General features: G+C 36.1%; 1 protein-coding gene across 2 annotated transcripts in view; it reads left to right on the top strand.

The window, feature by feature from the left end:
* The window catches only part of KLHL5 (kelch like family member 5), a 74,206-nt gene that overhangs the window by 25,138 nt on the left and 23,272 nt on the right, over positions 1-25,796 (top strand). For both annotated transcript variants that reach the window (XM_030881046.2, XM_030881047.3), the window contains 4 exons: positions 5,669-5,851; positions 8,664-8,800; positions 9,341-9,537; positions 19,511-19,723. In XM_030881046.2, the coding sequence (XP_030736906.1) occupies positions 5,669-5,851; positions 8,664-8,800; positions 9,341-9,537; positions 19,511-19,723 (730 nt within the window). The remainder of the gene's footprint in view (positions 1-5,668; positions 5,852-8,663; positions 8,801-9,340; positions 9,538-19,510; positions 19,724-25,796) is intronic.

Below are 25,796 nucleotides of genomic sequence, written 5' to 3' on the forward strand. Positions count from 1 at the left end.
ATTAAGACTCCTTTGGTCAAAAAAGGCAGAAGCCCCAACTCAAACTGACAAGCAAAAACTAGAACTTTTTTTTTTTTTTTTTTTCCCTGTACGCGGGCCTCTCACTGTTGTGGCCTCTCCCGTTGCGGAGCACAGGCTCCGGACGCGCAGGCTCAGCGGCCACGGCTCACGGGCCCAGCCGCTCCGCGGCATGTGGGATCTTCCCGGACCGGGGCATGAACCCGTGTCCCCTGCATCGGCAGGCGGACTCTCAACCCCTGCGCCACCAGGGAAGCCCAAAAAACTAGAACATTTTGATTCACATAAGTAAATAAAAACTCAAACAACTTTAGACATGATGAATCCAGATACTCAAATAACACCAGAAATCCTTTTTTTCCCCCTCTTTAGAATCTGTTTTCCTTTGTGGTGGCATTTCCTTAGGCAGGCTTTCTTTGTGGTAGCAAAAAGCCACTAGTAGCTCCAAGTTTACTTTTTATCAGCTTAACCTCCTCAATGGAAAGAGAGTGACTCTTTTCCAAGAGTACCAACAAACATCTTGAAATGGACTCTCATTGGTTTTCTTTGGATCTTATGTCCACCCAAATCAATCATTATAACCAGAAGATATGATACTCTTGTTGGCCAGGCCTCAGCTGCTTGCTCACCTCTGCCCAGGGGGAAGACTCAACTCTGCCCAAGCCCTGTGAACTGAGGTAGGGTATGTGTGGTTTCCCAAAAGGTCGAGATGGGTCTGTTACCATAGAAAGAATCCTGGATAGGCAAAAGCAGTGTCCAGTAAAACAGCTTGCTATGTCATTAAATGTTCTCCTGTATCTTTTTGAATGGCTGCATCATTCTCCCTTGCACAGACATACCTTTTGGTTATTTAACCAATATTCGAATTTTTTTGGAATTTAGATTGTTTCCAGTATTTTCTTGTTAGAAACAACCTGTGATAACCCCGTCCCCATAGTTAGATCTCTACATACAGATGACCATTTCCTCTGGATAAAGTCCCAAGGGTGTGCACGTTTTTAGGGTTTTTGATCTGTATTCTCAAAGTTATTTCAGGAACATTACTCCTCTTTTAATTCTCAGCAGCATTGTATGAGAGGGCCCACTGGCCCTTCTCCTTCACACTGGTTATTGTTTAAGAAAATCTGATTCTTATATAAACAACATTTGACTCTTTTCACCACAGATATTCTGACTGCAGGACCAGCAGAGAACTCCTTAAATTCCAAAATGAAAAAGTATTTCTCTTGAGAAGGGAAGAGGTGAATGTATTCTTTTTCTTTGCCTCTTGCCATTTCTCTTTATGCACCTGCCTTGTCCTCTCCTTAAAAGAAAAACCCCAACTTCTCTTCCTCCTTGCTCATCTAAACCTTAAGATGTATTTCAGATCTCACCTGCTGCTTGTTGCCTTTCCAATCACCAGCCCATACTGATCTTTCCTTTCTGTAAATTCTGATCGCAGTTACATTCCAATTGGGGATGTACAAGATGATCTGTTGGAGAAATGGTAATTATATGTATATATACTAGAATGTTTATTTACATTTTATTTTTTAAATCTATTCTTTTTCTATTTTATAATATAAATAATAATTGTACAATGACATATGTATATCTTTTATAAACTCATAAATATCCATATATTGGGGCACATGCTTAAAAGTATACTGAAAAGGATATGCATAAAAATATTTTTAGAGACTGCTAGCCTACACTAAGCAATTTACATTCTTATTTTACATTTGTGACTTTGAATATGTGTAAAAGATGTCAAAAGATTCATGATATAGTAATCTGCACTTTGGCAAAAGCATGAATTCTGAATGCCAGAAGCTATGAGGCAGCTTATCACTTACCTGGGGAGTGAGCCAACAGACCACTTAAGAGTTTCAATGCAGCTTTGTTTTCTACGCAAAATCATATACAGTATAATTCTTGTGAAGTGATTTTTAAAACTTCTTTTTGAAAAATTACTCCATTAAGAAAGCCTAATGCAAGTTCTGGTGATGATAGTGAGGAAATCTAAATAGTTTCTAATAAAAAGATAGTATTGGCCATGGTGCATATTGTGTGCGCACAGATGTGTGAAATCTGAAGAATTGCAAGTATTAGTGTTGCTGTTTACTTTTTTCCACTTTATAAAACTTAAGTCTTCAAATTCTAAGTCCCTTCACTAAAAGAAAAAAATCATACCTTCTTTGCATCCCCAGTTTCTAACAACTGGTGCAATAATGCATCTCAGGAGTTACTCTATAAATAGTTGGTGACTTGATTTGTTTGATACTTGCCTCTTTTCTATGTTTAGGCATTTTCTGACTTACAAATTCATAGCCTACTGCAGAGGGACAATAAGCTAAAAATTAAATGTTTCCCGGTAGCCTGGAAATATCCAGCAATGTAGAGTTCATTACAGTGAACGTCTGTTACAAAAGATTTGAATGATCTCATGATGCAATTCTTTGAAATATGACTTACCATCTTAGTAACATCAAAGATATAAAACTAAGCAGAAATGTTAGATATATTTCCTCTGTCACCATGTAAAGATCTAGTAGGAATCACAGAGAAATATGTTTTAAATGCTCCATAAATGGCCTATTCCCAGATGTTTATATTGTGGGTTAGGATGTCTACTGGGTTTGTTAAAGGCCATTTTAATTAGGAATCAGGAAATTTAGTTATAAAAATTGATAATGTTGGCGATCGTTTTTTAGGAAGACAACCAAACAAACAACATTGTATAAGACAAAAGACTGAGATTACAGGCCTTCCCACTGGCCTTTGAAAAGCAAGGATCTACTAATAGGAGTTTATTTACCTTGATTGTGTACTTTTTCTGTGCTAGGGTTATGCATTCATTTAATAATCCTCCCATGAAGTATCCTCTAAAAGAAAATACTATGTATTACTTATTCCTGTATTGCTATTGGAGGTAAGACTTAGAGAAGTTAAATAACTCGTCCAGATACATAGTAACAGAGTTGAATCAGCACTATGCAATAGAACTTTATGCAATGATGGAAATGTTCTATCTCTGCACCATCCAATCTGGCAGCCACTAGCCCCATGGGGCTACTTGAGCATTTGAAACATGACTAGTTCAACTAAAGAACTTTTTAATTTTATTTTCTTAATTAAAATAGCCACATGGGGGGCTTCCCTGTTGGCGCAGTGGTTGAGAGTCTGCCTGCCGATGCAGGGGACATGGGTTCGTGCCCTGGTCCGGGAAGATCCCACATGCCGCGGAGCGGCTGGGCCCATGAGCCATGGCCGCTGAGCCTGCGCGTCCGGAGCCTGTGCTCTGCAACGGGAGAGGCCACAACAGTGAGAGGCCCGCGTACAGGAAAAAAAAAAAAAAAGCCACATGGGGGCTAGTAGCTAACTATATTGGACAGCACAGTTCTAGAACCTTCCTAAAATGCTCTTAATCACTACCCCATACCTCTCCAATTCAAGCTTCCAAACCAAAACACATAATAGGAAAAGAAATAGTAAGAAAGTAATGACATTATAAATTACACAGAGCCAGAGTATTAAAAACCTTTGATTAGCCAGAGATAGAGATGTTATCTCTGCCCCATGGAAAACTAAGAGACTCTTGCTGTCTTAACCCTAGCTAAGGGGCAGTAACAGAGCAGTAGACTTTTGTCTAAGATCCTGAATTCTCATGTCTTTTGTTGTTGTTGTTATTGTTAAATTATCCTCATTCATATTGTACTATCATTCTCCCTTCATACCCTTGGTCCTTGCACTCACTAATGCCTTAAGGTAAAGGTAAGCAAAAATTTCCATTCCTTTGTGAGTGATTTGACCAACATTCTGAATGCCTCCTGATCCCTGGTTTTGTATCCAGCTACCTATATGTCCTTGGTTGATCACTTTGAGCCATTTGGGGCCTCAAAATTTTCTCATCTGCAAAATAAGGGGGTTGAATTAAATGACTACATAGGTTCCTTCTAGATGTAAAAATTCTGTGTATAATGGTTCTGATACCTAGGTTCTACAGTTGTCTGGATATGCAGCAAATTCTTTTTTTAAGTAAATTCTTCCATTATTAAAATTGTATGTGCAAGGTCCCAAATTTCTTAAAATAGAACAAGAAACGCTAGAAAGCTGTGCAGCTCTTTAAGCCTGAGTAGCTTTGTTCCTACCCCTTTCATGTTCCTTTTGTGAATGGACAGCTTTGCTTTTCCACAGACTACAAATCAGAAGCCTGCACTTCTTTTGATCCTTCATTTGGAGCAGTGGGAGTGATTGCTATACCCAAAAATCTCTGAATTAATTGTCACATTGAAATAACATGTTTATTTAACATGTGATAGCAACTGAAGCCTTGAAAGCAAATCAAGAAGTTCGAAATGTTCAGCAGAGAGTGTAAATAGGAGTAGAAAATTTGAATTCCTAGGAGCCAGAGAGCTAATACAAATCAGCAAAGAGGGTAAGGTTGGTGGTCAAGAGGACAGCTGGTCCCTGGTAAGATATTAGATATTTATATTAAGAAAATTCTCTTAAGATATAGTGAGGCTTAATTCAACAAAGCATTTATCAGAATCATTATATCCTTAAAAGTAGATCTGATGAGAAATGATAACTAAGTTACGGCATAGTCGGTAGTTTTGTAGTTAATTGTATAACCAAGGGATGTTGATTACTTGATTCAAGTGATCTTGGAGAAGGGATCTAGGGGAGAGGGATGGGTTTAGGATTTCATTCTTAGTCCCAATCTTTTCACTTTTTCACCATTTCCATCAATGAATCATAATGAAAATATAGAACAAATACTCTTCAAATTATAATTTGGAAATTTCAAATAATTTTTAGATACCTGGGTTAGGCCATCAAATTCTCTTAAGCTATAATCTAAGTTATAGGTTACCTGGGCTATTGAAGACTAGTCAGAGAATCAAATGATTTATAATGATTTATTTATAATGATCTATTAATAATTATTTATAATTTATAATTATTTATAATTCATTTATAATTTTATAATATATTTTGTATTCTAAACAGTTATAAATGAACTGTGAACATAACCCATTTTTAAATAAAGGATGGCTTGGGTTTATATCTCCAAAAGAGTTTAATTCCCTTTCTGCCTTCAAAAAATGATCTCTTGGGCTTCCCTGGTGGCACAGTGGTTGAGAGTCCACCTGCCGATGCAGGGGACACGGGTTCATGCCCCGGTCCGGGAAGATCCCACATGCCGCGGAGCGGCTAGGCCCGTGATCCATGGCCGCTGAGCCTGCGCGTCTGGAGCCTGTGCTTCGCAACGGGAGAGGCCACAACAGTGAGAGTCCTGCGTACCGCAAAAAAAAAAAAGATCTCTTATGCCCTTAAATATAATGTTGGAGCTATGACTATCAATATGAATATAGTTTGGCTCTTTTTCAGCAGAGACGTCGTATTGACAAGAGAAGAGACCTCAGGAACAGGCAAAGAATATATGTAGCTATTAACTAGAAGGTATCACATTCACAGTGTTTGCAAGACACACATATGATTTGAGCCATCATTTGATTTTCAAAGGCAAAAATGATGAATGATTGTTCATTAATATAGACTGATAGCGTTGCTTCTATTACATTTGAAGGATTTAAAAGGACTTAATAGGAAAGATATTTTTAATGTGTTAGCGACTTTTCAAAATGTGTGTTTTCTTTCTTTTCAGGACTTCCAATAGCAGTCAGACAGTATCATCCTGCCATACTATGGAGCCATGTTCATCAGATGAATTCTTCCAAGCCCTTAATCATGCTGAACAAACATTCAAAAAGATGGAAAACTATTTGAGACACAAACAGTTATGCGATGTAATTCTAGTTGCTGGTGATCGCAGAATTCCAGCTCACAGGTCATTGTTTTCTAAATTTCTATATGTGTGAAATATTTCCTTGATCATTTAATTATGTATATTGAGGTAACTTGTTCTAATTGATTATGCAATGGACTCTTTTGGTAAAGTGGTATATTTCATGGAGTTTCTGCAAAGAAGACAGTGCATATGAAATTATTACACATTGAATGACCCCAGAAGGATCACTTTCCCTCTGTAGAAGCATAAAAACAAAACATACCAGCCTGAAATCAGTATTGTTTGGTATAGATTTCAGCTACTATGAGCAGCATTCCACCTATTAAATAACTTTCAGTAAGTTCAGTAGAAATTAGAGCTCTGAGTATTTAGAAACAAAAAGGCTGGTGGAATGGAGTGGCAAAACTGTTGAGTTTTTAAATAGCCACATCTATTCCAACTTCTGTTTGCCTGCCTCCAAGAAATATGAAAAGCAGTGGTGCTAGGGAATAAAAGCCTTTAACAGAAATGAAGTATTACTTCTTGATGTAAGAAAAGGAAATGGAAGCTGTTAAATAAATAACGATTCATTATTTTTCTCCTAATAATTACATATTTAATTGTTCAGTGTTAATCACCATTATGATCCCAAAGGTTTTTTTTTATAATACCTTTCAAAACTAATTAATACTGTGTCCCAAAAGTTTTGTTAAACCCTCAAAAGCGAAAGTAAAATTAGAAAAAATGGTCTTGGTCTTCAAGTTTTCAGTTACTCAGTTCAGCATATATTTATTGAGATGCTACTATATATTGTGACAGAAAGTCCATGTTGTGAGCATGGGTTTATTAGAAAGATATTCCAACCTGAATTTCATACAGGCATCTCAAATTCCCTGTTTACAAAACAAAACTCATTACCTTACCTGCAATGCTTGTGAAAGCCATCACCATCTCACCTGGATTACCAGTGCAAGAAACTCCTAACTAGTCTCCCTGTTTGCACTTTTCCCTCTTACATTCCATTTTCTACACAGCTCCCTGAGTGATCCTTTAAAATGGAACTTAGATCTGGTTGCTTCTGTGATCAGACTTTCCAGTGCCTCCTCATGTCACAGTGTGAAAGCCCATTTCCTCACAGTGGCTTATGTGATCCAGCCTGCCATTACCTCTTTACCATTCTGCCCTCCTTTCTCACTCTGCTTGAACCACACTGACCCCCTTGTGGTCTCTTGCATGTGGCAGGCATGCCGCTTCTGCCTTTGGATTTTTGCACTGGCTGCTGCTCTGCCTGAATGCTGTTCCCAAATACCTGTGTGACTAATTCCTGCACCTCCTTCAAGTCTTTTCTGAAGTGTCACCTTCCCATGAGACCACCTATTTAAACCCACTCCCCATTTGCCCTTACCCTGCTTTTTTCCCCATGGCACTTATCACTTTTTGATGTACTATAGAATTTACTTCTGCTGGGTATTTGTCTCCCTGTAGAATATAAGACTCCATAAGAGAAGGTATTAATACATCTCAAGTATTTAGAACAGTGCCCAGTATTTATTAGGTGTGCATTATTATTTGTTCAGTGAATAACTGAATGAATGGGCAGTTCTCAGAAGAAGAAACCTGAATGGCCAAAAAACATTTGAAAACACCTTCAACCTCACTAACAATCAGGTGAATGAAAATTAAAACAACAATGAGATACCATTTAACACCTTGCAGGTGGCCAAAATTTTGACATCGACAATATTGTGGGGAAAGGTTAACTCTTATGCAGTGCTGGTGCTAGACTAAACTGGCACAGCTCTTTGGAGAGCAGTTTGGCAAACCGTAGGATTCAGCAGTGCCCTCCTGGGGAGAGAGGTGAAGGGAATTAGAGAGGAGCATAGAGAGAGCTTCAACTATTATCTGTATCATAATTTCTACTTCTTTAACAAATGAATAAAGTAAATCTGTGTAAGTGTGCTGATATGGAAAATATCTTCAAGACATATTATCAAATGAAAAATGCACGTTTCAAATACATATGTTTATAACCTATTTTGCTTAATATGTGACTATCAATAATTTGGACAGAGACATACCTAATATATAATAATGTATTATAACAAAATACAAAGTATAGTTTTGTATTGCGATAATGATATAATTTTATAACAAAATACAAGCATTATAATATACTATCATAATTTAAAAATCATGAAGTTTAAAAATAACCTGCTAGGGACTTCCCTGGTGGTCCAGTGGCTAAGACTTGTGCTCCCAATGCAGGGGGCCCAGGTTTGATCCCTGGTCAGGAAACTAGATCCCACATGCTGCAACTAAGAGTTTGCATGCCAACAACTAAAAGATCCCACATGCCGCAACGAAGATTCCACACATGGCAATGAAGACCTGGCGCAGCCAAATACATAAATAAATATTTTTTTTAAATAACCTAAAACCAGTCTCAAATGTCTTCCATGTATTGACTACCTCTACAATTAAAACAAAACTTAGATTATTTTCAAAAGTGATAAAAAGAAGAACCTTTGCATTCTTCCCCCCATTTTTTTAACCATCAGTTTAATGCTGTGAGCTTGTAGCTTTTTTTTCAGGATGTTAAAAAGGGATATTTAAGTAGTGAATGAGTAAATCATTTATGTCAGCAGAAAATTTTCAGTAATGGTAATTTGTTACTCAAAGGAAGGAGCTAGAGCATAAAGCAATTGGTCAAACTTAAAATGCATTTCTCAGTACCAAACACTCTCTATGGGTAACAAAATTTTTTTAAAAAAGGAAAAGAAAAATAAGGAAAAAGAAAGCAGCAGCATTTACTAATGAACATCAGCTTTGACGTTGTCACTGATTTGTTGCTTTTCTTCTAATATGTTCATAGATTGGTGCTCTCTTCTGTCTCAGATTATTTTGCTGCCATGTTTACTAATGATGTCAGGGAAGCAAGGCAAGAAGAAATAAAAATGGAAGGTGTAGAACCGAATTCACTATGGTCCTTGATTCAGTATGCATATACAGGTAATAAATCTGAAAATATGAATTTAAAACTTCTTAAATGTAAGTTGTATTATTAGATTTCAGATTTCTGCTTTTAATAAAGCCTGCCTTAGCTAACAGTTAATTCTGCTGTTATAATCAACACCCCTGGTGGTATGTATATAGGTTAAAATCTCTATATTAGAACCTTTAAAATGGTTATCATAATTAAGCTATTGAATGATATTTTAAAACGTTAATGTAATAATTTGATGAGTTATGTTTTTTAATTATTGTATTTAAAATTTTAGTTATATGTAATAGATATATTACTAATTAAATCATTCTTTAAAAATTCTGGAAACAAACTATTAATTTTTAAATTTTAGTAGAAGTCACAAAGTGCTAATAGTTTTTTTTCATGTTTAGTACTTTTTTTTCTTTTTGGAATGTCTTAAATCATCTATGTCTGGAATGCATGTAATGAGCTCTTGCTTAGAATTATTACTGTTAACACCAATTACCTTATAAACTAAAGTTAATATAATTCCATAGTTAATGGAATTTCTTTTTATCATTAAGGCCGCCTTGAATTAAAAGAAGATAATATTGAGTGCCTGTTATCTACAGCTTGCCTTCTTCAGCTTTCACAGGTTGTGGAAGCATGCTGTAAGTTTTTAATGAAACAGCTTCACCCATCCAACTGTCTTGGAATCCGTTCTTTTGCTGATGCTCAAGGTTGTACAGATTTGCATAAAGTGGCTCACAATTATACTATGGTATGTATTTTTTGAAAAGCAAGAAGGTATATGCTCTTTGCTTTATTCCTTATTGTTGCAGGCTTATCTACATGTTGCTGTCTTCCCATGGCTCTGCCATATGTCTTGAGGTTCAGGCTCACTGTGTAGTTTGTCATATTTTCATTGAGTTATGAGGAAAAAACATCAAGTAATATTTCTCCTGGATTTATGAGTCAAGCCTTAAGTTATTATAGCCATTAAGAAGCATGGCGGTATTAAGAAGCAGAGCGGTAGCCTAGGACTGTTCCATTCAAGATTTTCAGATCTGCTGCTTTTTAAAGCAGGATTTCCCCCAGACAGTTTATTTTGTAGCACATGGATGAATTTCAGAATTGTCCACATACTGTTGGAAGTTGGTGATGGTGATTGTAGGGTATTGGTGCAGTATTAGTACAGAAGATAGGAGGATGAAAGGGAGACTTTTTATTAAGGATAAATCTGACTATATGTTAGAAGTGTCTTTAGCTACATAGAAAAATGTTCTTATTAATTGTAGCAAATTATGTGCTCAAAGTAAAACACAGGGGGTTCTGATTCAGAAGCCTGGAGGATAATGGATATAGATTGATCAAGGACAGCAAGAAAATAAGGGCATGTTGAGGGCATACTGTTGGGACCAGCCTCCACCATCTTAATAGTAGAAGGATTTGGGGAACAGAGGTGTGTGGATTTTTAAGGAACGACCATCTTGCTACACGTGGGTCTTCACACCTGGGCAGTGATTGAAATTTTTGCTTTAAATGCTTCATTTAGGGCAATACGGCTTCTGAGAGAAGAAAGAATGTGAACATTCACATACACGTATATCATTATCCATGTTACTGATTTAGTCAACATTTAGGAGATATTTTTTTGTCTACCCTCTCTTCCATCCCCCTTCCTTCCATTGAATTGGTTTGTAGGTGAAGGGATTGAACAGTACTTTAGGAATCTTCTACTAGAGAAATAGAGATTTGGAAAAAATTATAAGAATAGATATTTGTAACTATGAGGAAGATTAATTCTGCTTACTTCATGGGCTTAATGTGAGGATTAAATGAGTTAATAGAAGTTTAGCACTTAAAACAGTGATTGATACATAGTATACCCAGTCAATAAATGATGTCATCATCATCATTATTTAGATTTACTCTGTTCAACAGAGTGATCTAAGTGAGTGAGCAAAAGCACTCAGGCAAAAGCAGAACCTTTATTCTCCCCGTGGTGTAATCGCTTCTTAGAAATGTTTCTTATTTATGATGTCAAAGTGTTTCAAGTGAAAAAATAGAGATTGTGTAGACAGGGCAGTACTGTACAGACCTAGCATCATATTAGCTTAACATCTTTTAAGTCCTTTGAAATATTCCCCACCGCCAAGCCTTTTTTTTTTTTTTTTTAAGGAGACTGGTACCCTCTTTAAATTTTTGTTTGTTTGTTTGTTGTTTTTTGAATTTTATTTTTTATACAGCAGGTTCTTATTACTTATCTATTTTATACATATTAGTGTATATATGTCAATCGCAATCTCCTAATTCATCCTACCACCACCCGCTTTCCCTCCCTGGTGTCCATATTTTTCTTCTCTACATCTCTGTCTCTATTTCTGCCTTACAAACCAGTTCATCTGTACCATTTTTCTAGATTCCACATATATATGTTACTATATGATATTTGTTTTTCTCTTTCTGACTTCACTCTGTATGACAGTCTCCAGGTCCATCCACGTCTCCACAAATGACCCAATTTCGTTCCTTTTTATGGCTGAGTAATATTCCATTGTATGTATGTACTATTTCTTCTTTATCCATTTGTCTGTCGATGGGCATTTAGGTTGCTTCCATGACCTGGCTATTGTAAATAGTGCTGCAATGAACGTTAGGGTGCATATGTCTTTTTTTTTTTGGCGGTATGTGGGCCTCTCACTGTTGTGGCCTCTCCCGTTGTGGAGCACAGGCTCCGGACGCACAGGCTCAGCGGCCACAGCTCACGGGCCTAGCCGCTCCATGGCATGTGGGGTCTTCCCAGACCGGGGCGCAAACCCGTGTCCCCTGCATCGGCAGGCAGACTCTCAACCACTGCGCCACCAGGGAAGCCCACATGTGTCTTTTTGAATTACGGTTTTCTCAGGATGTATGCCTGGTAGTGGGATAGCTTGGTCATATGGTAATTCTTTTTTTAGTTTTTTAAGGAACCTCCATACTGTTCTCCATAGTGTCTGTATCAATTTACATTCCCACCAAAATTTCAAGTGCAAGAGGGTTCCCTTTTCTCTACACCCTCTCCAGCATTTGTTGTTTGTAGATTTTCTGATGACTCCCATTCTAACCTGTGTGAGGTGATACCTCATTGTAGTTTTGATTTGCATTTCTCTAATAATTAGTGATGTTGAGCATCTTTTCATGTGCCTCTCAGCCATCTGTATGTCTTCTTTGGAGGAATGTCTGTTTAGGTCTTCTGCCCATTTTTGGATTGGGTTGTTTGTTTTTTTAATATTGAGATGCATGAGCTGTTTATATATTTTGGAGATTAATCCATTGTCCGTTGATTCGTTTGCAAATATTTTCTCCCATTCTGAGGGTTGTCTTTTCGTCTTGTTTATAGTTTCCTTTGCTGTGCAAAAGCTTTTAAGTTTCATTAGGTCCATTTGTTTATTTTTGTTTTTATTTCCATTTCTCTAGGAGGTGGGTCAAAAAAGATCTTGCTGTGAATTATGTCAAAGAATGTTCTTCCTATGTTTTTCTCTAAGAATTTTATAGTTTCCAGTCTTACATTTAGGTCTTTAATCCATTTTGAGTTTATTTTTGTGTATGGTGTTAGGGAGTGTTCTAATTTCATTCTTATTTCCCAGCACCACTTATTGAAGAGACTGTCTTTTCTCCATTGTATATCCTTGCCTTCTTTGTCACAGATTAGTTGACCATAGGTGCATGGGTTTATCTCTGGGCTTTCTATCCTGTTCCATTGATCTATATTTCTGTTTTTGTGCCAGTACCATATTGTCTTGATTACTATAGCTTTGTAGTATAGTCTGAAGTCAGGGAGTCTGATTCCTCCAGCTCTTTTTTTCCCTCAAGATTGCTTTGGCTATTTGGGGTCTTTTGTGTCTCCATACAGATTTAAAAATTTTTTTGTTCTAGTTCTGTAAAAACTTCCATTGGTAATTTGATAGGGATTGCATTGAATCTGTAGATTGCTTTGGGTAGTAGAGTCATTTTCACAATATTGATTCTTCCAATCCAAGAACATGGTATATCTCTCCATCTGTTTGTGTCATCTTTGATTTCTTTCATCAGTGTCTTGTAATTTTCTGAGTGCAGGTTTTTACTTCCTTAGATAGGTTAATTCCTAGGTATTTTATTCTTTTTTTGCAATAGTGAATGAGATTGTTTCCTTAATTTCTCTTTCTGATCTTTCATTGTTAGTGTATAGGAATGCAAGAGATTTCTGTGCGTTAGTTTCATATCCTGCAACTTTACCAAATTCATTGATTAGCTCTAGTAGTTTTCTGGTGGCATCTTTAGGATCATCTATGTATAGTATCATGTCATGTGCAGTGACAGTTTTACTTCGTTTCCAATTGGGATTCCTTTTATTTCTTTTTCTTCTCTGATTGCCGTGGCTAAAACTACCAAAAGTATGTTGAATAACAGTGGTGAGAGTGGGCAACCTTTTCCTGTTCCTGATCTTAGAAGAAATGTTTCAGTTTTTCACCACTGAGAATGATGTTGACTGTGGGTTTGTCATATACGGCCTTTATTATGTTGAGGAAGGTTCCCTTTGTGCCCACTTTCTGAAGAGTTTTTATCATAAATCGGTGTTGAATTTTGTCAGAAGCTTTTTCTGCATCTATTGAGATGATCATATGGTTTTTCTCCTTCAACTTGTTAATATGGTGTATCACACTGGTTGATTTGCATATATTGAAGAATGCTTGCATCCCTGGGATAAATCCCACTTGATCGTGGTGTATGATCCTTTTAATGTTTTGTTGGATACTGTTTGCTAGTATTTTGTTGAGGATTTTTCATCTATATTCATCAGTGATATTTGTAATTTTCTTTTTTTGTAGTATCTTTTCCTGGTTTGGTATCAGGGTGATGGTGGCCTCATAGAATGAGTTTGGGAGTGTTCCTTCCTCTGCAATTTTTTGGAAGAGTTTGAGAAGGATAGGTGTTAGCTCTTCTCTGAATGTTTGATAGAATTCACCTGTGAAGCCATCTGGTCCTGGACTTTTGTTTGTTGGAAGATTTTTAATCACAGTTTCAATTTCATTACTTGTGATTGGCCTGTTCACATTTTCTATTTCTTCCTGGTTCAGTCTTGGAAGTTTGTACCTTTCTAAGAATTTGTCCATTTCTTCCAGGTTTTCCATTTTATTGGCATAGAGTTGCATGTAGTAATCTCTTAGGATGCTTTGTATTTCTGTGGTGTCCATTGTAACCTCTCCTTTTTCACTTCTAATTTTGTTGATTTGAGTCCGCTCTCTCTTTTTCTTGATGAGTCTGGCTAAAGGTTTATCAATTTTGTTTATCTTAAAGAACGAGCTTTTAGTTTTATTGATCTTTGCTGTTGTTTTCTTTGTTTCTATTTCATTTATTTCTGCTCTGATCTTTATGATTTCTTTCCTTCTACTAACTTTGGGTTTGTTTGTTCTTCTTTCTCTAGTTCCTTTAGGTGTAAGGTTAGATTGTTTATTTGAGATTCTTGTTTTTTTGAGGTAGGATTGTGTTGCTGTAAACTTCCGTCTTAGAACTGCTTTTGCTGCATCCCATAGGTTTGGGGTTGTCATGTTTTCTTTGTCATTTGTCTCTAGGTATTTTTTGATTTTGTCTTTCATTTCTTCAATGATCTCTTGGTTATTTAGTAACGTATTGTTTAGCTTCCATGTGTTTGTGCTTTTTACGTTTTTTTCCTGGTGATTTGTTTTTAATCTTCTAGCGTTCTGGTTGGAAAAGATGCTTGATATGATTTCCGTTTTTTTAAATTTACCGAGGCTTGTTTTGTGACCCAAGATGTGATCTGTCCTGGAGAATGTTTCGTGTGCACTTGAGAAGAAAGTATAATCTGCTGTTTTGGGATGGAATGTCCTACAAGTACCTTATCTATCTGGTCTGTTGTGTCATTTAAAGCTTTTGTTTCCTTATTAGTTTTCTGTCTGGATGATCTGTCCATTGGTGTAAGTGAGGTGTTAAAGTCCCCCAGTATTATTGTGTTACTGTCTGTTTCCTCTTTTATAGCTGTTAGCAGTTGTGTTATGTATTGAGGTGCTCCTATGTTGGGTGCATATATATTTATAATTGTTATATCTTCTTCTTGAATTGATCCCTTGATCATTATGTAGTGTCCTTCCTTGTCTCTTGTAACATTCTTTATTTTAAAGTCTATTTTATCAGATATGAGTATTGCTACTCCAGCTTTCTTTTGATTTCCATTTGCATAGAATATCTTTTTCCATCCCCTCACTTTCAGTCTGTATGTGTCTGAAGTGGGTCTCTTGTAGACAGCGTATATATGGGTCTCTTTTTATATCCAATCAGCCATCCCCTCACTTTCAGTCTGTATGTGTCTGAAGTGGGTCTCTTGTAGACAGTGTATATATGGGTCTCTTTTTATATCCAATCAGCAAGCCTGTGTCTTTTGGTTGGAGCATTTAATCCATTCACATTTAAGGTAGTTATCTATATGTATGTTCCTATGACCATTTTCTTAATTGTTTCGGGTTTGTTTTTGTAGGTCCTTTTCTTCTCTTGTGTTTCCCACATAGAGAAGTTCCTTTAGCATTTGTTGTAGAGCTGGTTTGGTGGTGCTGAATTCTCTTAGCTTTTTTTCTTTTTTTTTTTTGTGGTACATGGGCCTCTCACTGTTGTGGTCTCTCCTGTTGAGGAGCACAGGCTCCGGACATGCATGCTCCATGGCCATGGCTCACGGGCCCAGCTGCTCCATGGCATGTGGGATCTTCCCGGACCAGGGCATGAACCCATGTCCCCTGCATCAGCAGGCAGACTCTTCAACCACTGCACCACCAGGGAAGCCCTCTCTTAGCTTTTGCTTGTCTGTAAAGGTTTTGATTTCTCTGTCGAATGAGATACTTGCTGCGTAGAGTAATCTTGGTTGTAGGTTCTTCCCTTTCATCACTTAAAGTATATCATGCCACTCCCTTCTGGCTTATAGAGTTTCTGCTGAGAAATCAGCTGTTACCCTTATGGGAGTTCCCTTGTATGTTATTTGTTGTTTTTCCCTTGCTGCTTTCAATAATTGTTCTTTGTCTTTAATTTCCGTCAATTTGGTTACTATGTGTCTCAGCATGTTTCTTCTTGGGTTTATCCTGCCTGGGACTCGCTGCACTTCCTGGACTTGGGTGGCTATTTCCTTTCCCATGTTAGGGAAGTTTTCGACTATCATCTCTTCAAATATTTTCTTGGGTCCTTTCTCTCTCTCTTCTCCTTCTGGAACCCCTATAATGCAAATGTTGGTGTATTTAATGTTGTCCCATAGGTCTCTTAGGCTGTCTTCATTTCTTTTCATTCTTTTCTCTTTATTCTGTTCTGCAGCAGTGAATTCCACCATTCTGTGTTCCAGGTCACTTATCCGTTCTTCTGCCTCAGTTATTCTGCTATTGATTCCTTCTAGTGTATTTTTCATGTCAGTTATTGTATTGTTCATCTCTGTTTGTTTGTTCTTTAATTCTTCTAGGTGTTTGTTCTTTAATTCTTCTAGGTCTTTGTGAAACATTTCTTGCATCTTTTCAATCTTTGCCTCCATTCTTTTTCCGAGGTCCTGGATCATCTTCACTATCATTATTCTGAATTCTTTTTCTGGAAGGTTGCCTATCTTCACTTCTTTTAGTTGTTTTTCTGGGGTTTTTTCTTGTTCCTTCATCTGGTACATAGTCCTCTGCCTTTTCATTTTGTCTGTTTTTCTGTGAATGTTGTTTTCATTCCACAGGCTGCAAGATTGTAGTTCTTCTTGCTTCTGCTCTCTGCCCTCTGGTGGTTGAAGTTATCTTCCCCTCCAGTCTTTATTCTTCCCTGTAGATTTCTTAGTTTAACTTTTACAGCTCAGGTTCAAATATTTTTTCGAATAAGATAAATATAAATAAAATAAAGGTGGATATTTTCCTTTGTAATCATTACATAATTTACGTAATATCTCTTACCTACCTAAGAAGGAGTTTTATTCACATGCAAACATTTGTATGCATTTAGGTCATTGCTGTTCTTTACAGTAGAGGCACAGTTGCTCCTTTAAGGCTTAGATATAAATTAAATTTAAATTAGCTCGATGTTTATAAAGCTATTTTCATAGCCAGTTAGTTGTGGTAGTTTTTTTCTCCCCAAGGCCATTATTTGACATTATTCAGTTTCAACAGAGACGTGAAATTGAATTCTAATAACAATAAGTAATTTAGAGGCAGGTTGTGTGATTTGAGTTGTTGCTGTGGGAACGGAATCAAAATGTATAGCAAAATTCAGTCTTCAGTTTAATAAATCCCTCAGTAATTTCATGTGCTTGAAAACTATTCCAAAGGAGGAAAGAGCATAATGCTAGCAAGTGTTTGGTAGCATGATAGCTGTTTGTATCGTAAAATGGATTTAAAATATGAAGTAAGCACAATGCCACAGAGTGAAATCAACTGTCACAATTAGCAAATAGTGCACATACTTGGGATGTTCACTCATCCTGCACGAATACAAATAGAAAAGGATGAAAAGTTCCTTCTTGTAATCCTGAAATCTGGAAACTTTTGTTCTTGTTCTGACTGCCACTGAACGTGACCTGGAAGACATCATGTAACCTCTACAAAAAAAAATCTTAAGACTGGTTATGTCATTACAAATATTGAGTGTTATTGTGGATTGATAAAATAAATACAAACATTTGATTTTACAATTTTAAGTTTTGTTTCTTGTTCTAGAAAACCTGTAAAAAACATTGAATTTTGCTAAAATACTTGCTTCAAAACCAAATTAATACTTTTGAAAAGCACTTTGTGTTTAACCTTGAGTTCAGTAGTATTTCTATAAGGTATTGAAAAACCCCATTTTCACTTAATACAAATTATACCAGAGTGGAATGGGCATTGTTCTGAAATAGATATATCAACAAATAAACTATTAATTAAATGAATATTTATATAATCTTTTTCTCATTGATAAAATGCAATTAATTCCATTTGAAAGTATGGCAGTAGTTACTTCAGTGTTGTATAACTGTTGACTGTGCTATACACTATACTTTTGAACAATTAGAAATGTATATTATTTTGATTTCTTCAGAATCTCATCTAACATTATATAATAAATATCTTTCCATTTATCTATGTGGTCTTTGTCCCTAAAATTGTTAATGCCTGAATAATAGTCAATTGAGTTACAACCCCCTAGAGCTGGACATTTAGGCTATTTCCCATTTTTTTACTATTATAAATAATAATACAAAGAAGCACCATTAGAGAAGCATCAGCTTTTTCTTCCCCTTCTTGTGAATTATTTACTAAGGATTAAACTACTTGTGGTATAACTACGAGTTGAGAGCTTCAGCATTTTTATAGCTCTTGCTGTGTGTTACCAAATCATTTTATAATGTCGGTATACAATTGAGTAGTACAATTTGCTTGAAGCCATTCCAGCCCTTAGGTTTTATTAAAATATATTTCTGAAAAATGATAATCAGTCATATTAAAACAGATTCATTTGGGCATCTTTAACAAATCGTGATGAATTGAGGCAATTGAATGTAGTTAATTATTCATGTATGGTTTTCCTCTTAAGAATTTCTTGGAAAGGAGTGAAATGTCAACCCAAGATATATCTTAGATCAGTACCTAACTTGGGTTACTGGATGCTATGTGGAAAATACAATTTTCATCTTAATATAGAAGATAATTGTTGATAGTCCTTATCTCTAGCTCTAATTTAAATATCTTGAGCTATTTTTAAATGGCTCTGATTTAAACAGCCTTAGCTTTTTTTATTAAAACTGTATGCTGAGACAGCCATAGTACGTTAAGAAGCATAAGAAAAACATTAAGGGACAATACTTGTAGCATTTGCGTTTGTATTATAACTGTGTAAGCAGCCCATGCATTAAGACTTGTAACCTTTTACAACAGAAGACTATTTCTCTTCTCTTTAGATTGTTTAGCATAATAGCCTAGTAAAAATTATCTAAGGGCATTTTTATCTTCCATTTCAAATTATAAAGAGGCTGATTCTAGAATGTAGCCAGAACTGAGTCATCTTCAGTCTAAGGCTCTGGAGTCCCAGTGTACTGTAGGTCAACATTTTTGTTTTGGCTGTTTTTCCTATGAGACCAAAAGAACTTTGTACATAAATCATGTAAGAAGAGATTAAAGTTTTCAAATCAGACCTAAAATCCTTGGTGGTCTTATAAATAATATTAAAATACTTTTAAAGGCCAGTTTGGCTCATGGATAGCTCTAAGGACACATTCTCTTCCCAGGCAGTCTGAGAAGACTTCCGTGGTTCAGAATGGTCTTGGGAAATTTAGCCACCCTAGAGGCCATTTCTGGGTAAGAGAAATAACTTCATTCTCACCCAGGTATTTTGCTCCCCTCTTGGCCAAAATCTTCTGCACCACAAATCTAAACTCACTTTTGATGTTAATCATACAAAGTGTCTATGTCATTTTTTCTATCTTCCTTTGAAAGACTTGCCAAAACTATTCCCTAACTTGAGCAAAGCAATGCCTAAAAGTCCCAAATTTATTTTTTAATTGTAATAAATGATACAAAGCTTTAATTCTACTTACATAGAAATAAGAATTTTAACAACATAATTACAGTTTAAATGTTATTTTCTGCTGTGTTTTTTCCCTTGCAGGCAATAATACATTGTAAGGAAGGGCTGAAGTATAAACTGTGTTTTGGCATCTAATTAAAAAATGTTTAGTTTCTTTTAAACTGTGATGGACAGAAGAAACAATATCAATTATATGCTCTTTTTCCCTCTAGGAACATTTCATGGAAGTAATTCGAAACCAGGAATTTGTGTTATTACCAGCCAGTGAAATTGCAAAGCTCTTGGCCAGTGATGACATGAACATTCCTAGTGAGGAGACGATATTGAATGCACTTCTTACTTGGGTCCGTCATGATTTGGAAGAGAGACGGAAAGATCTCAGTAAACTTTTGGCTTATATTAGGCTACCTCTCCTTGCGCCACAGGTAAACTATTTTTGATTATTTAAAATCAAGGTCATAATTTCAACAACAGTAATTGCTGCAACTTTGAGTAGTCAGCCTTCCACATCTGTGGGCTCCGCATCTTAATTTCAGTGAAGTGTAGATTGAAAATATTTTTTAAAAAATTCCAGAAAATTCCAAAATGCAAAACTTGAAGCTATCCTGTACCAGCAACTATTACATAACATTTACGTTGCATTTACAACTATTTACATAGCATTTGCATTGTATTTGGTATTGTAGGTAATCCAGAGATGATTTAAAGTATACAGGAGACTGTGTAGATGTTATCTGCAAATACTACATATTTGAGGTGAAATGTTGTATCCACACAAATCCTGGAACCAACCCTGTGTCCCCAGAATACTGAGGGACTACTGTATTCACTTTATGCTAATTACATTAATATGAGCTTATCTATTAATTACATTAATATGAGCTTATTTATTCTATTCAATATGGTTATTTTATATATATTCCTATGAAATGTTAAGGTGAAAAGTAGCAAAAATAAAATTCTGTTTGTTTTCAACCCAGAAGGTCTGACTATCTAAATTGCATCCATTAAGTAACATTGTTGCTTTGAGGTTAGTAATTTTATTTGACTCAGCTGCAGACCTATCCTAGCAACTGCAGACCTATCCTAGCAACTGAAGAATTAATAAAGCTGCTAATGAAAGAAACACTGGACTCTAGGAACCAGAAAATTTAGATTAATTCATTTGCCACACATTTATTAAGTATCCACTAAATGCTGGATTCTGATGGTATATAAATTAATAACATGTTAATAGTTCTGGCTCTGACATCCTAAAACTCGGTGACTTGGCAAATTCACTTACCTCGGTTTCTTCATCTGTCAAGTGGAGATAACATCGTTTCTATCTCACAGGATTTTTATGAGGATCAGAAAAGTGCTCTGTGAAATAAAATGTGTTATAAATAATATTAGTATAATTATTACCATTATTTTAGAATTGAGATATCTAGTTGGTATATTCAAAGCAATCAGTAACATATTTACATGCATAGTTTCCCCTTTTTACAGTTTCAGCTGGAATATACAAAAATTTCCTCTGCATATTTTGCTACTTATTTTGAGGCCTTAAATAGAGTCCTTGAAAGTAAAGAAAGAATGAGTTGTTACTGCTTGAGATCAGATTTTTTGTTGTTGTTGTTTAAAGTGCCATGAGTTTAATTTTATTTGTATTTATCTTGAGCATTATATATTATTTCCATCTGTTGTGAGCAAAAGTTACTGTTTGTTCTCTACCTTATAGAAACAAAAATCAGTGCTGATGCTTTATAAGAAAGACCTCTCTTCACAGATAGAATATTGTTTGAATTCATAGGAGTGAAACTACACGAACTGGTGACAATTCAGGAACAATAACATCATAAAACATTTCTCTTAAAATCAGATTTAAAGATGAGAGGACTATTTTTGCTGATATACAACAGAATTTTTTTCTTATCCTTTTCTAAATGAAAGAAAATAAAATCTGAAAAATCCTAGTGGACTTTGAAAAGAATCTGTGCAATTAAGTAAACTGACAATTTACTTCAGTCCTGTAGCTTCAAATATTTATGATACTATATTTGCATGACTCTAAGAGATCTTTAAAATTTCTTTTATCCAGGATACTGCTGATAATCATAGCCATAAGATCTTAGAGTTGAAAGGCACTTTGGAGAACATTTAGTCTAACACCTGTTGTACAAATGAAGTAACAGACCAAAAAAGTAAAACCATATGCACAAAATCGCAAAGTGATTGCATGAATCCCTTCTGCGTTGTAGTTTTCTTTGGCTTTGTTACTTGGCTAACATCATATATTAGAGTTATGAGACAGAGGTAGGACTTGAACCCAAATAAAGTTCTATGCCTTTTCCACTGAACTATTCTGCCTTTTGAATGTACTTTGTGTAAATTTGCGAGGTGGGGGGAGGGACATCAGGTGGAGGAAGAAATAGATTAAAAAATAAATCGGGGCTTCTCTGGTGGCGCAGTGGTTGAGAGTCCGCCTGCTGTTGCAGGGGACACGGGTTCGTGCCCCGGTCTGGGAAGATCCCACATGCCGTGGAGCGGCTGGGCCCGTGAGCCATGGCCGCTGAGCCTGCATGTCCAGAGCCTGTGCTCCACAATGGGAGAGGCCACAACAGTGAGAGGCCCGCGTACCACAAACACAAAAAAATAAAAAATAAATAAAAAATAAATCAGTAATTACAATATAATGAGATGAAGGCTGTGATCTATACATAAACACGGTATTATGAAAATAATTGGAGTGGCCCACCCAGACCGATGGTGGGGAAGCTAGGAGAACCTCTGAAGTGTCAGTCAGTTTGCAGGCTGATTTCGCCACCCAAAAGAATGGACATAATAGCCCAAGGAAGAAGGGGTTCTAGTTATAGAGCCATGAGCAAATTCGTGTTCTGGAATTTGAAGATAGCTTGCATGGCTAGAGTACAGAAATAAAAGGGCAATGTTGAGAGATGAGTCTGGAGAGGTAAACAGACCGGATCGTGAAGGAACTCAGTCATGCTAAGGTGTTTGGATTTTATCCTAAAAGCAGTGAGGAAGCACTAAAGGGTTTTAAGTAGGGAATGGCATAATTATCCTTTTAGTTTAGAAAGATCCTATAACTGCATTGCAGAGAATGGATTGGAGGAGTCAAAGTAGAAATACACTAGGAAGGCTATTGGATTCAGACCAGTGAATTAATCACTTTCTGGAAGTGGAGGTAGAGAAATTAATTACCAGAATCAAGAGCTATTTAGAAGGTAGAATTGATGCAACTTAATGACCAACTGAATGGTGTGGGGTAAAAAAGAAAAAAAAAGAAGGGTCCAGAATAATTCTGATTTGTGCAACTAGGTTGATGAAGGTGCTGTTGATTAAGACAGAATACAGGATGAAGAGCTGATTTTGAAGGTGGGGAAGAACCATGTTCCCAGAGCTTCTCGACACCTTGAATCCTCTTAGAGTCTAAGAAGTTTTGAAAACTACTTATTTATGTTGTTGAAGCCAAGGGGAAGAGAGTGACACTGATCAAAGAGAACATGAGGGTACTAGGGGTGGAACCCTAAGAATTACTAATATTTAGTGGTAGTCCCAAAGCTGCCTAAATACCTGTAGTACCATTAAAAAGAGATTGCAAGTTCTAGAAGGAGGAAATTTTTTTTGCAGGGGAGCTGCATTGGGTCTCCTTTGCCACGTGGGCTTTCTTTAGTTGCGGCGAGAGGGGGCTACTTTTCGTTGCAGTGCATGGGCTTCTCATTGCGGTGGCTTCTGTTGTTGCAGAGCACGGGCTCTAGGCCCGCAGGCTTCAGTAGTTGTGGCTCGTGGGCTCTAGAGTGCAGGCTCAGTAGTTGTGGTGCACGGGCTTAGTTGCTCTGTGGCATGTGGGATTTTCCCAGACCAGGGATCGAACCCGTGTCCCCTGCATTGACAGGCGGATTCTTAACCACTGCACCACCAGGGAAGGAGGAAATTTTAACATCATCAGATACTACAGAGAAGACAGATAAGGATGGAAAAACCACTGCATTAGCCCAATGGTTCTCAAAGTGTGATCCCCAACTATAGGATCAGCACCACATGGGTAATTGTTTAAAATGAAAATTATTAGGCCCCCAGTCTACACCTACTGAATCTGAAACTCTGGGGGTTGTTATTAAAACACAAGCCAGCTGTATTTTATAAGCCCTCAGGTGCATCTGATGCCCACTCAAGTTTGAGAACCACTGTCTTAGCTTGATGAGTAGCTGTGATGGAAGCCACATTGCTCTGTATAATTTAAACAAGTTAATAACACCTCTTGGAGCACTGTTTTTCTTTTCTGCAGTGGTAATACTCTGTTGCACCATCATGGCATTTAGAGATACTAGCAGGTTTTTTTTTTCTCCCTTGCTAAAAGTAAAGGGCAAGTTTGCAGACTTAGAGTTGTCAAGTGATGAAGTATTGAAGTAGACTCTGAAATCATCAAGAAAATGTTGGATTGTATTCTGAATGTTTTATTTTAAAAGATAGGAAAAGGATGAAGTTGCTAAGATCTTAAAATTTCTCATCACACACCAAAAAATTGTAACTCTGTGGGGGTGGATGTTAACTAGACTTATTGTGGTGATCATTTTCATATATATATATATATATATACATATCTCAAATCATTATGTTGTACACCTGAAACTAATATGTTCTCTGTCAATTATATTTCAATAAAAAACAAAAGTGAAAAATGAAAACAAAAGAAGTCTAGTGCCTATCAAATAAATGACTAATTTTTTTAATTGACATTAGATCCAGTTACCTAATGAGTTTACTTTTGTGAAATAATTCCTTTTTCAATGAGGTTTTACCCTACTCCATTGATAAGAAACATTCTATTTACCCTAACTAGAAAGAGTTCAACTGACATATAGTAATTTTATTGTAGTGTCTCCTTAAAATGATATAGGAAATCATATATGTCATTGTAATCCTCATCCAAATGATCATTTTAGTGTGGCTTTTTTTTTTTAAACTCTGAATAATCCAGAAGACAAGTGTGTGTGTAGTTTTATTTTACCTTCGAAAGCATTTCAGACTTTTCTGTTTGATCCCATTTTAAATAATGTTCATAGAAATACAGTTGGCCCTCGAACAGCATGGGGATTAATCTGTGTATAACGTATAACCTCCGTATCTGAGGTTCCTCTATATCTGTGGATTCAACCAGTGGACTGTGTAATACCGTGGTATTTACTACTGAAAAATATCTGTGTATAAGTGGACCTGTGTGTTTTGTATCCATGTTGTTCAAGGGTCAACTGCATTAGGACATTATTTTAAAGATTTTGGCACCTAAATTCTTAATGTTCCCAATGGTTACCCTGTATTACAAGTGTCTTGGTCTCCACTATTCTGTTCTCAATTCTCATTATTGTTTTTTACTAAAATTCAGAAATATAAAACGAGTCAGTATTTATATTTAGTATTTTATTTTACAAGTTTTGTAAAAACTTTTTTTTGCAAGTTTGTAAAAAAAAACTTCTTTTAAAGGCTGTAGAGTTCATAAATCATTCACATTCTGTTTTTCACTCTTAGTAGTAGTTGAAGGGACAGTTTTAGTGAAATAGTCATATAGTGAACAAGTATGTGAGTGAAGATAAAAATTTACAAATGGAAAATGTTTCTTCTATTTTCTAAATGTTTCCATTTTAATAATTTGCCATTCTTTTATGGCAGAGAAGGTACATAGTATTCACCTAAAATGAAGAGTATATGAGAGTCTGTATTTTGTAGTGCTTTATCAGTACCTTCTGAATGATTTTCCAAATGATATCTGGTACCTTCTATTTGATTAATCTGATACTTAGATTAATGGATGCATATTTCCTTCCATTATTTCATCTCTCTACTTAAATATAATTAATTCCATTTGTTCAAAAATTATAGATAATGTCAGCATGCTAAGAAATATATTTTGCTTCATATTGCAGTAACTATTGAGTCTCACAAGACTATACTTTCTATAATTTTTTCACGTTTATTTTTTTTCAAAGGACTAAAGCAATTATATATAACCGAAGTAATATAAACACTAAGATTAATCTAAATGAACCAACTCAATGCATATTCATTAATGGCTTCTCTAGCAAGTATAACTATATTTTGTGTGCACAGAATAATATAGAATAATTAATACCAGAATTTATACTCTGGCTTAGGTCCTGAGACTTAGGTCTTAATTTGGCTTTTTTGCCTTTAGCATGCTGTTCTCAGTTTCCAAATGCCACAAACTATTTTACAGTGACTTTTGTTAGAGACTCTTCCTTCTCTTCCATTATCAAAATATGAACATACTCTCAACATTATTAGCCATTAAGGCAATGCAAAGTAAAACTGCATTTCCCACCCACTCAAGTGGCTAAAAAGAGAAGACAGTAATAATTGTTGGTGAGAATGTGGAGAAACAGGAACACTCATAGATTGCTGGTGTGAATATAAATAGTGCAGCCACCTTAGAAAACAGTTTGACACTTCCTTAAAAAGTTAGCATAAGTTTATGAC

The sequence above is a fragment of the Globicephala melas genome, chromosome 5 (genome assembly GCF_963455315.2).
Source record: "Globicephala melas chromosome 5, mGloMel1.2, whole genome shotgun sequence".
In the NCBI taxonomy this organism is placed as follows: domain Eukaryota; kingdom Metazoa; phylum Chordata; class Mammalia; order Artiodactyla; family Delphinidae; genus Globicephala; species Globicephala melas.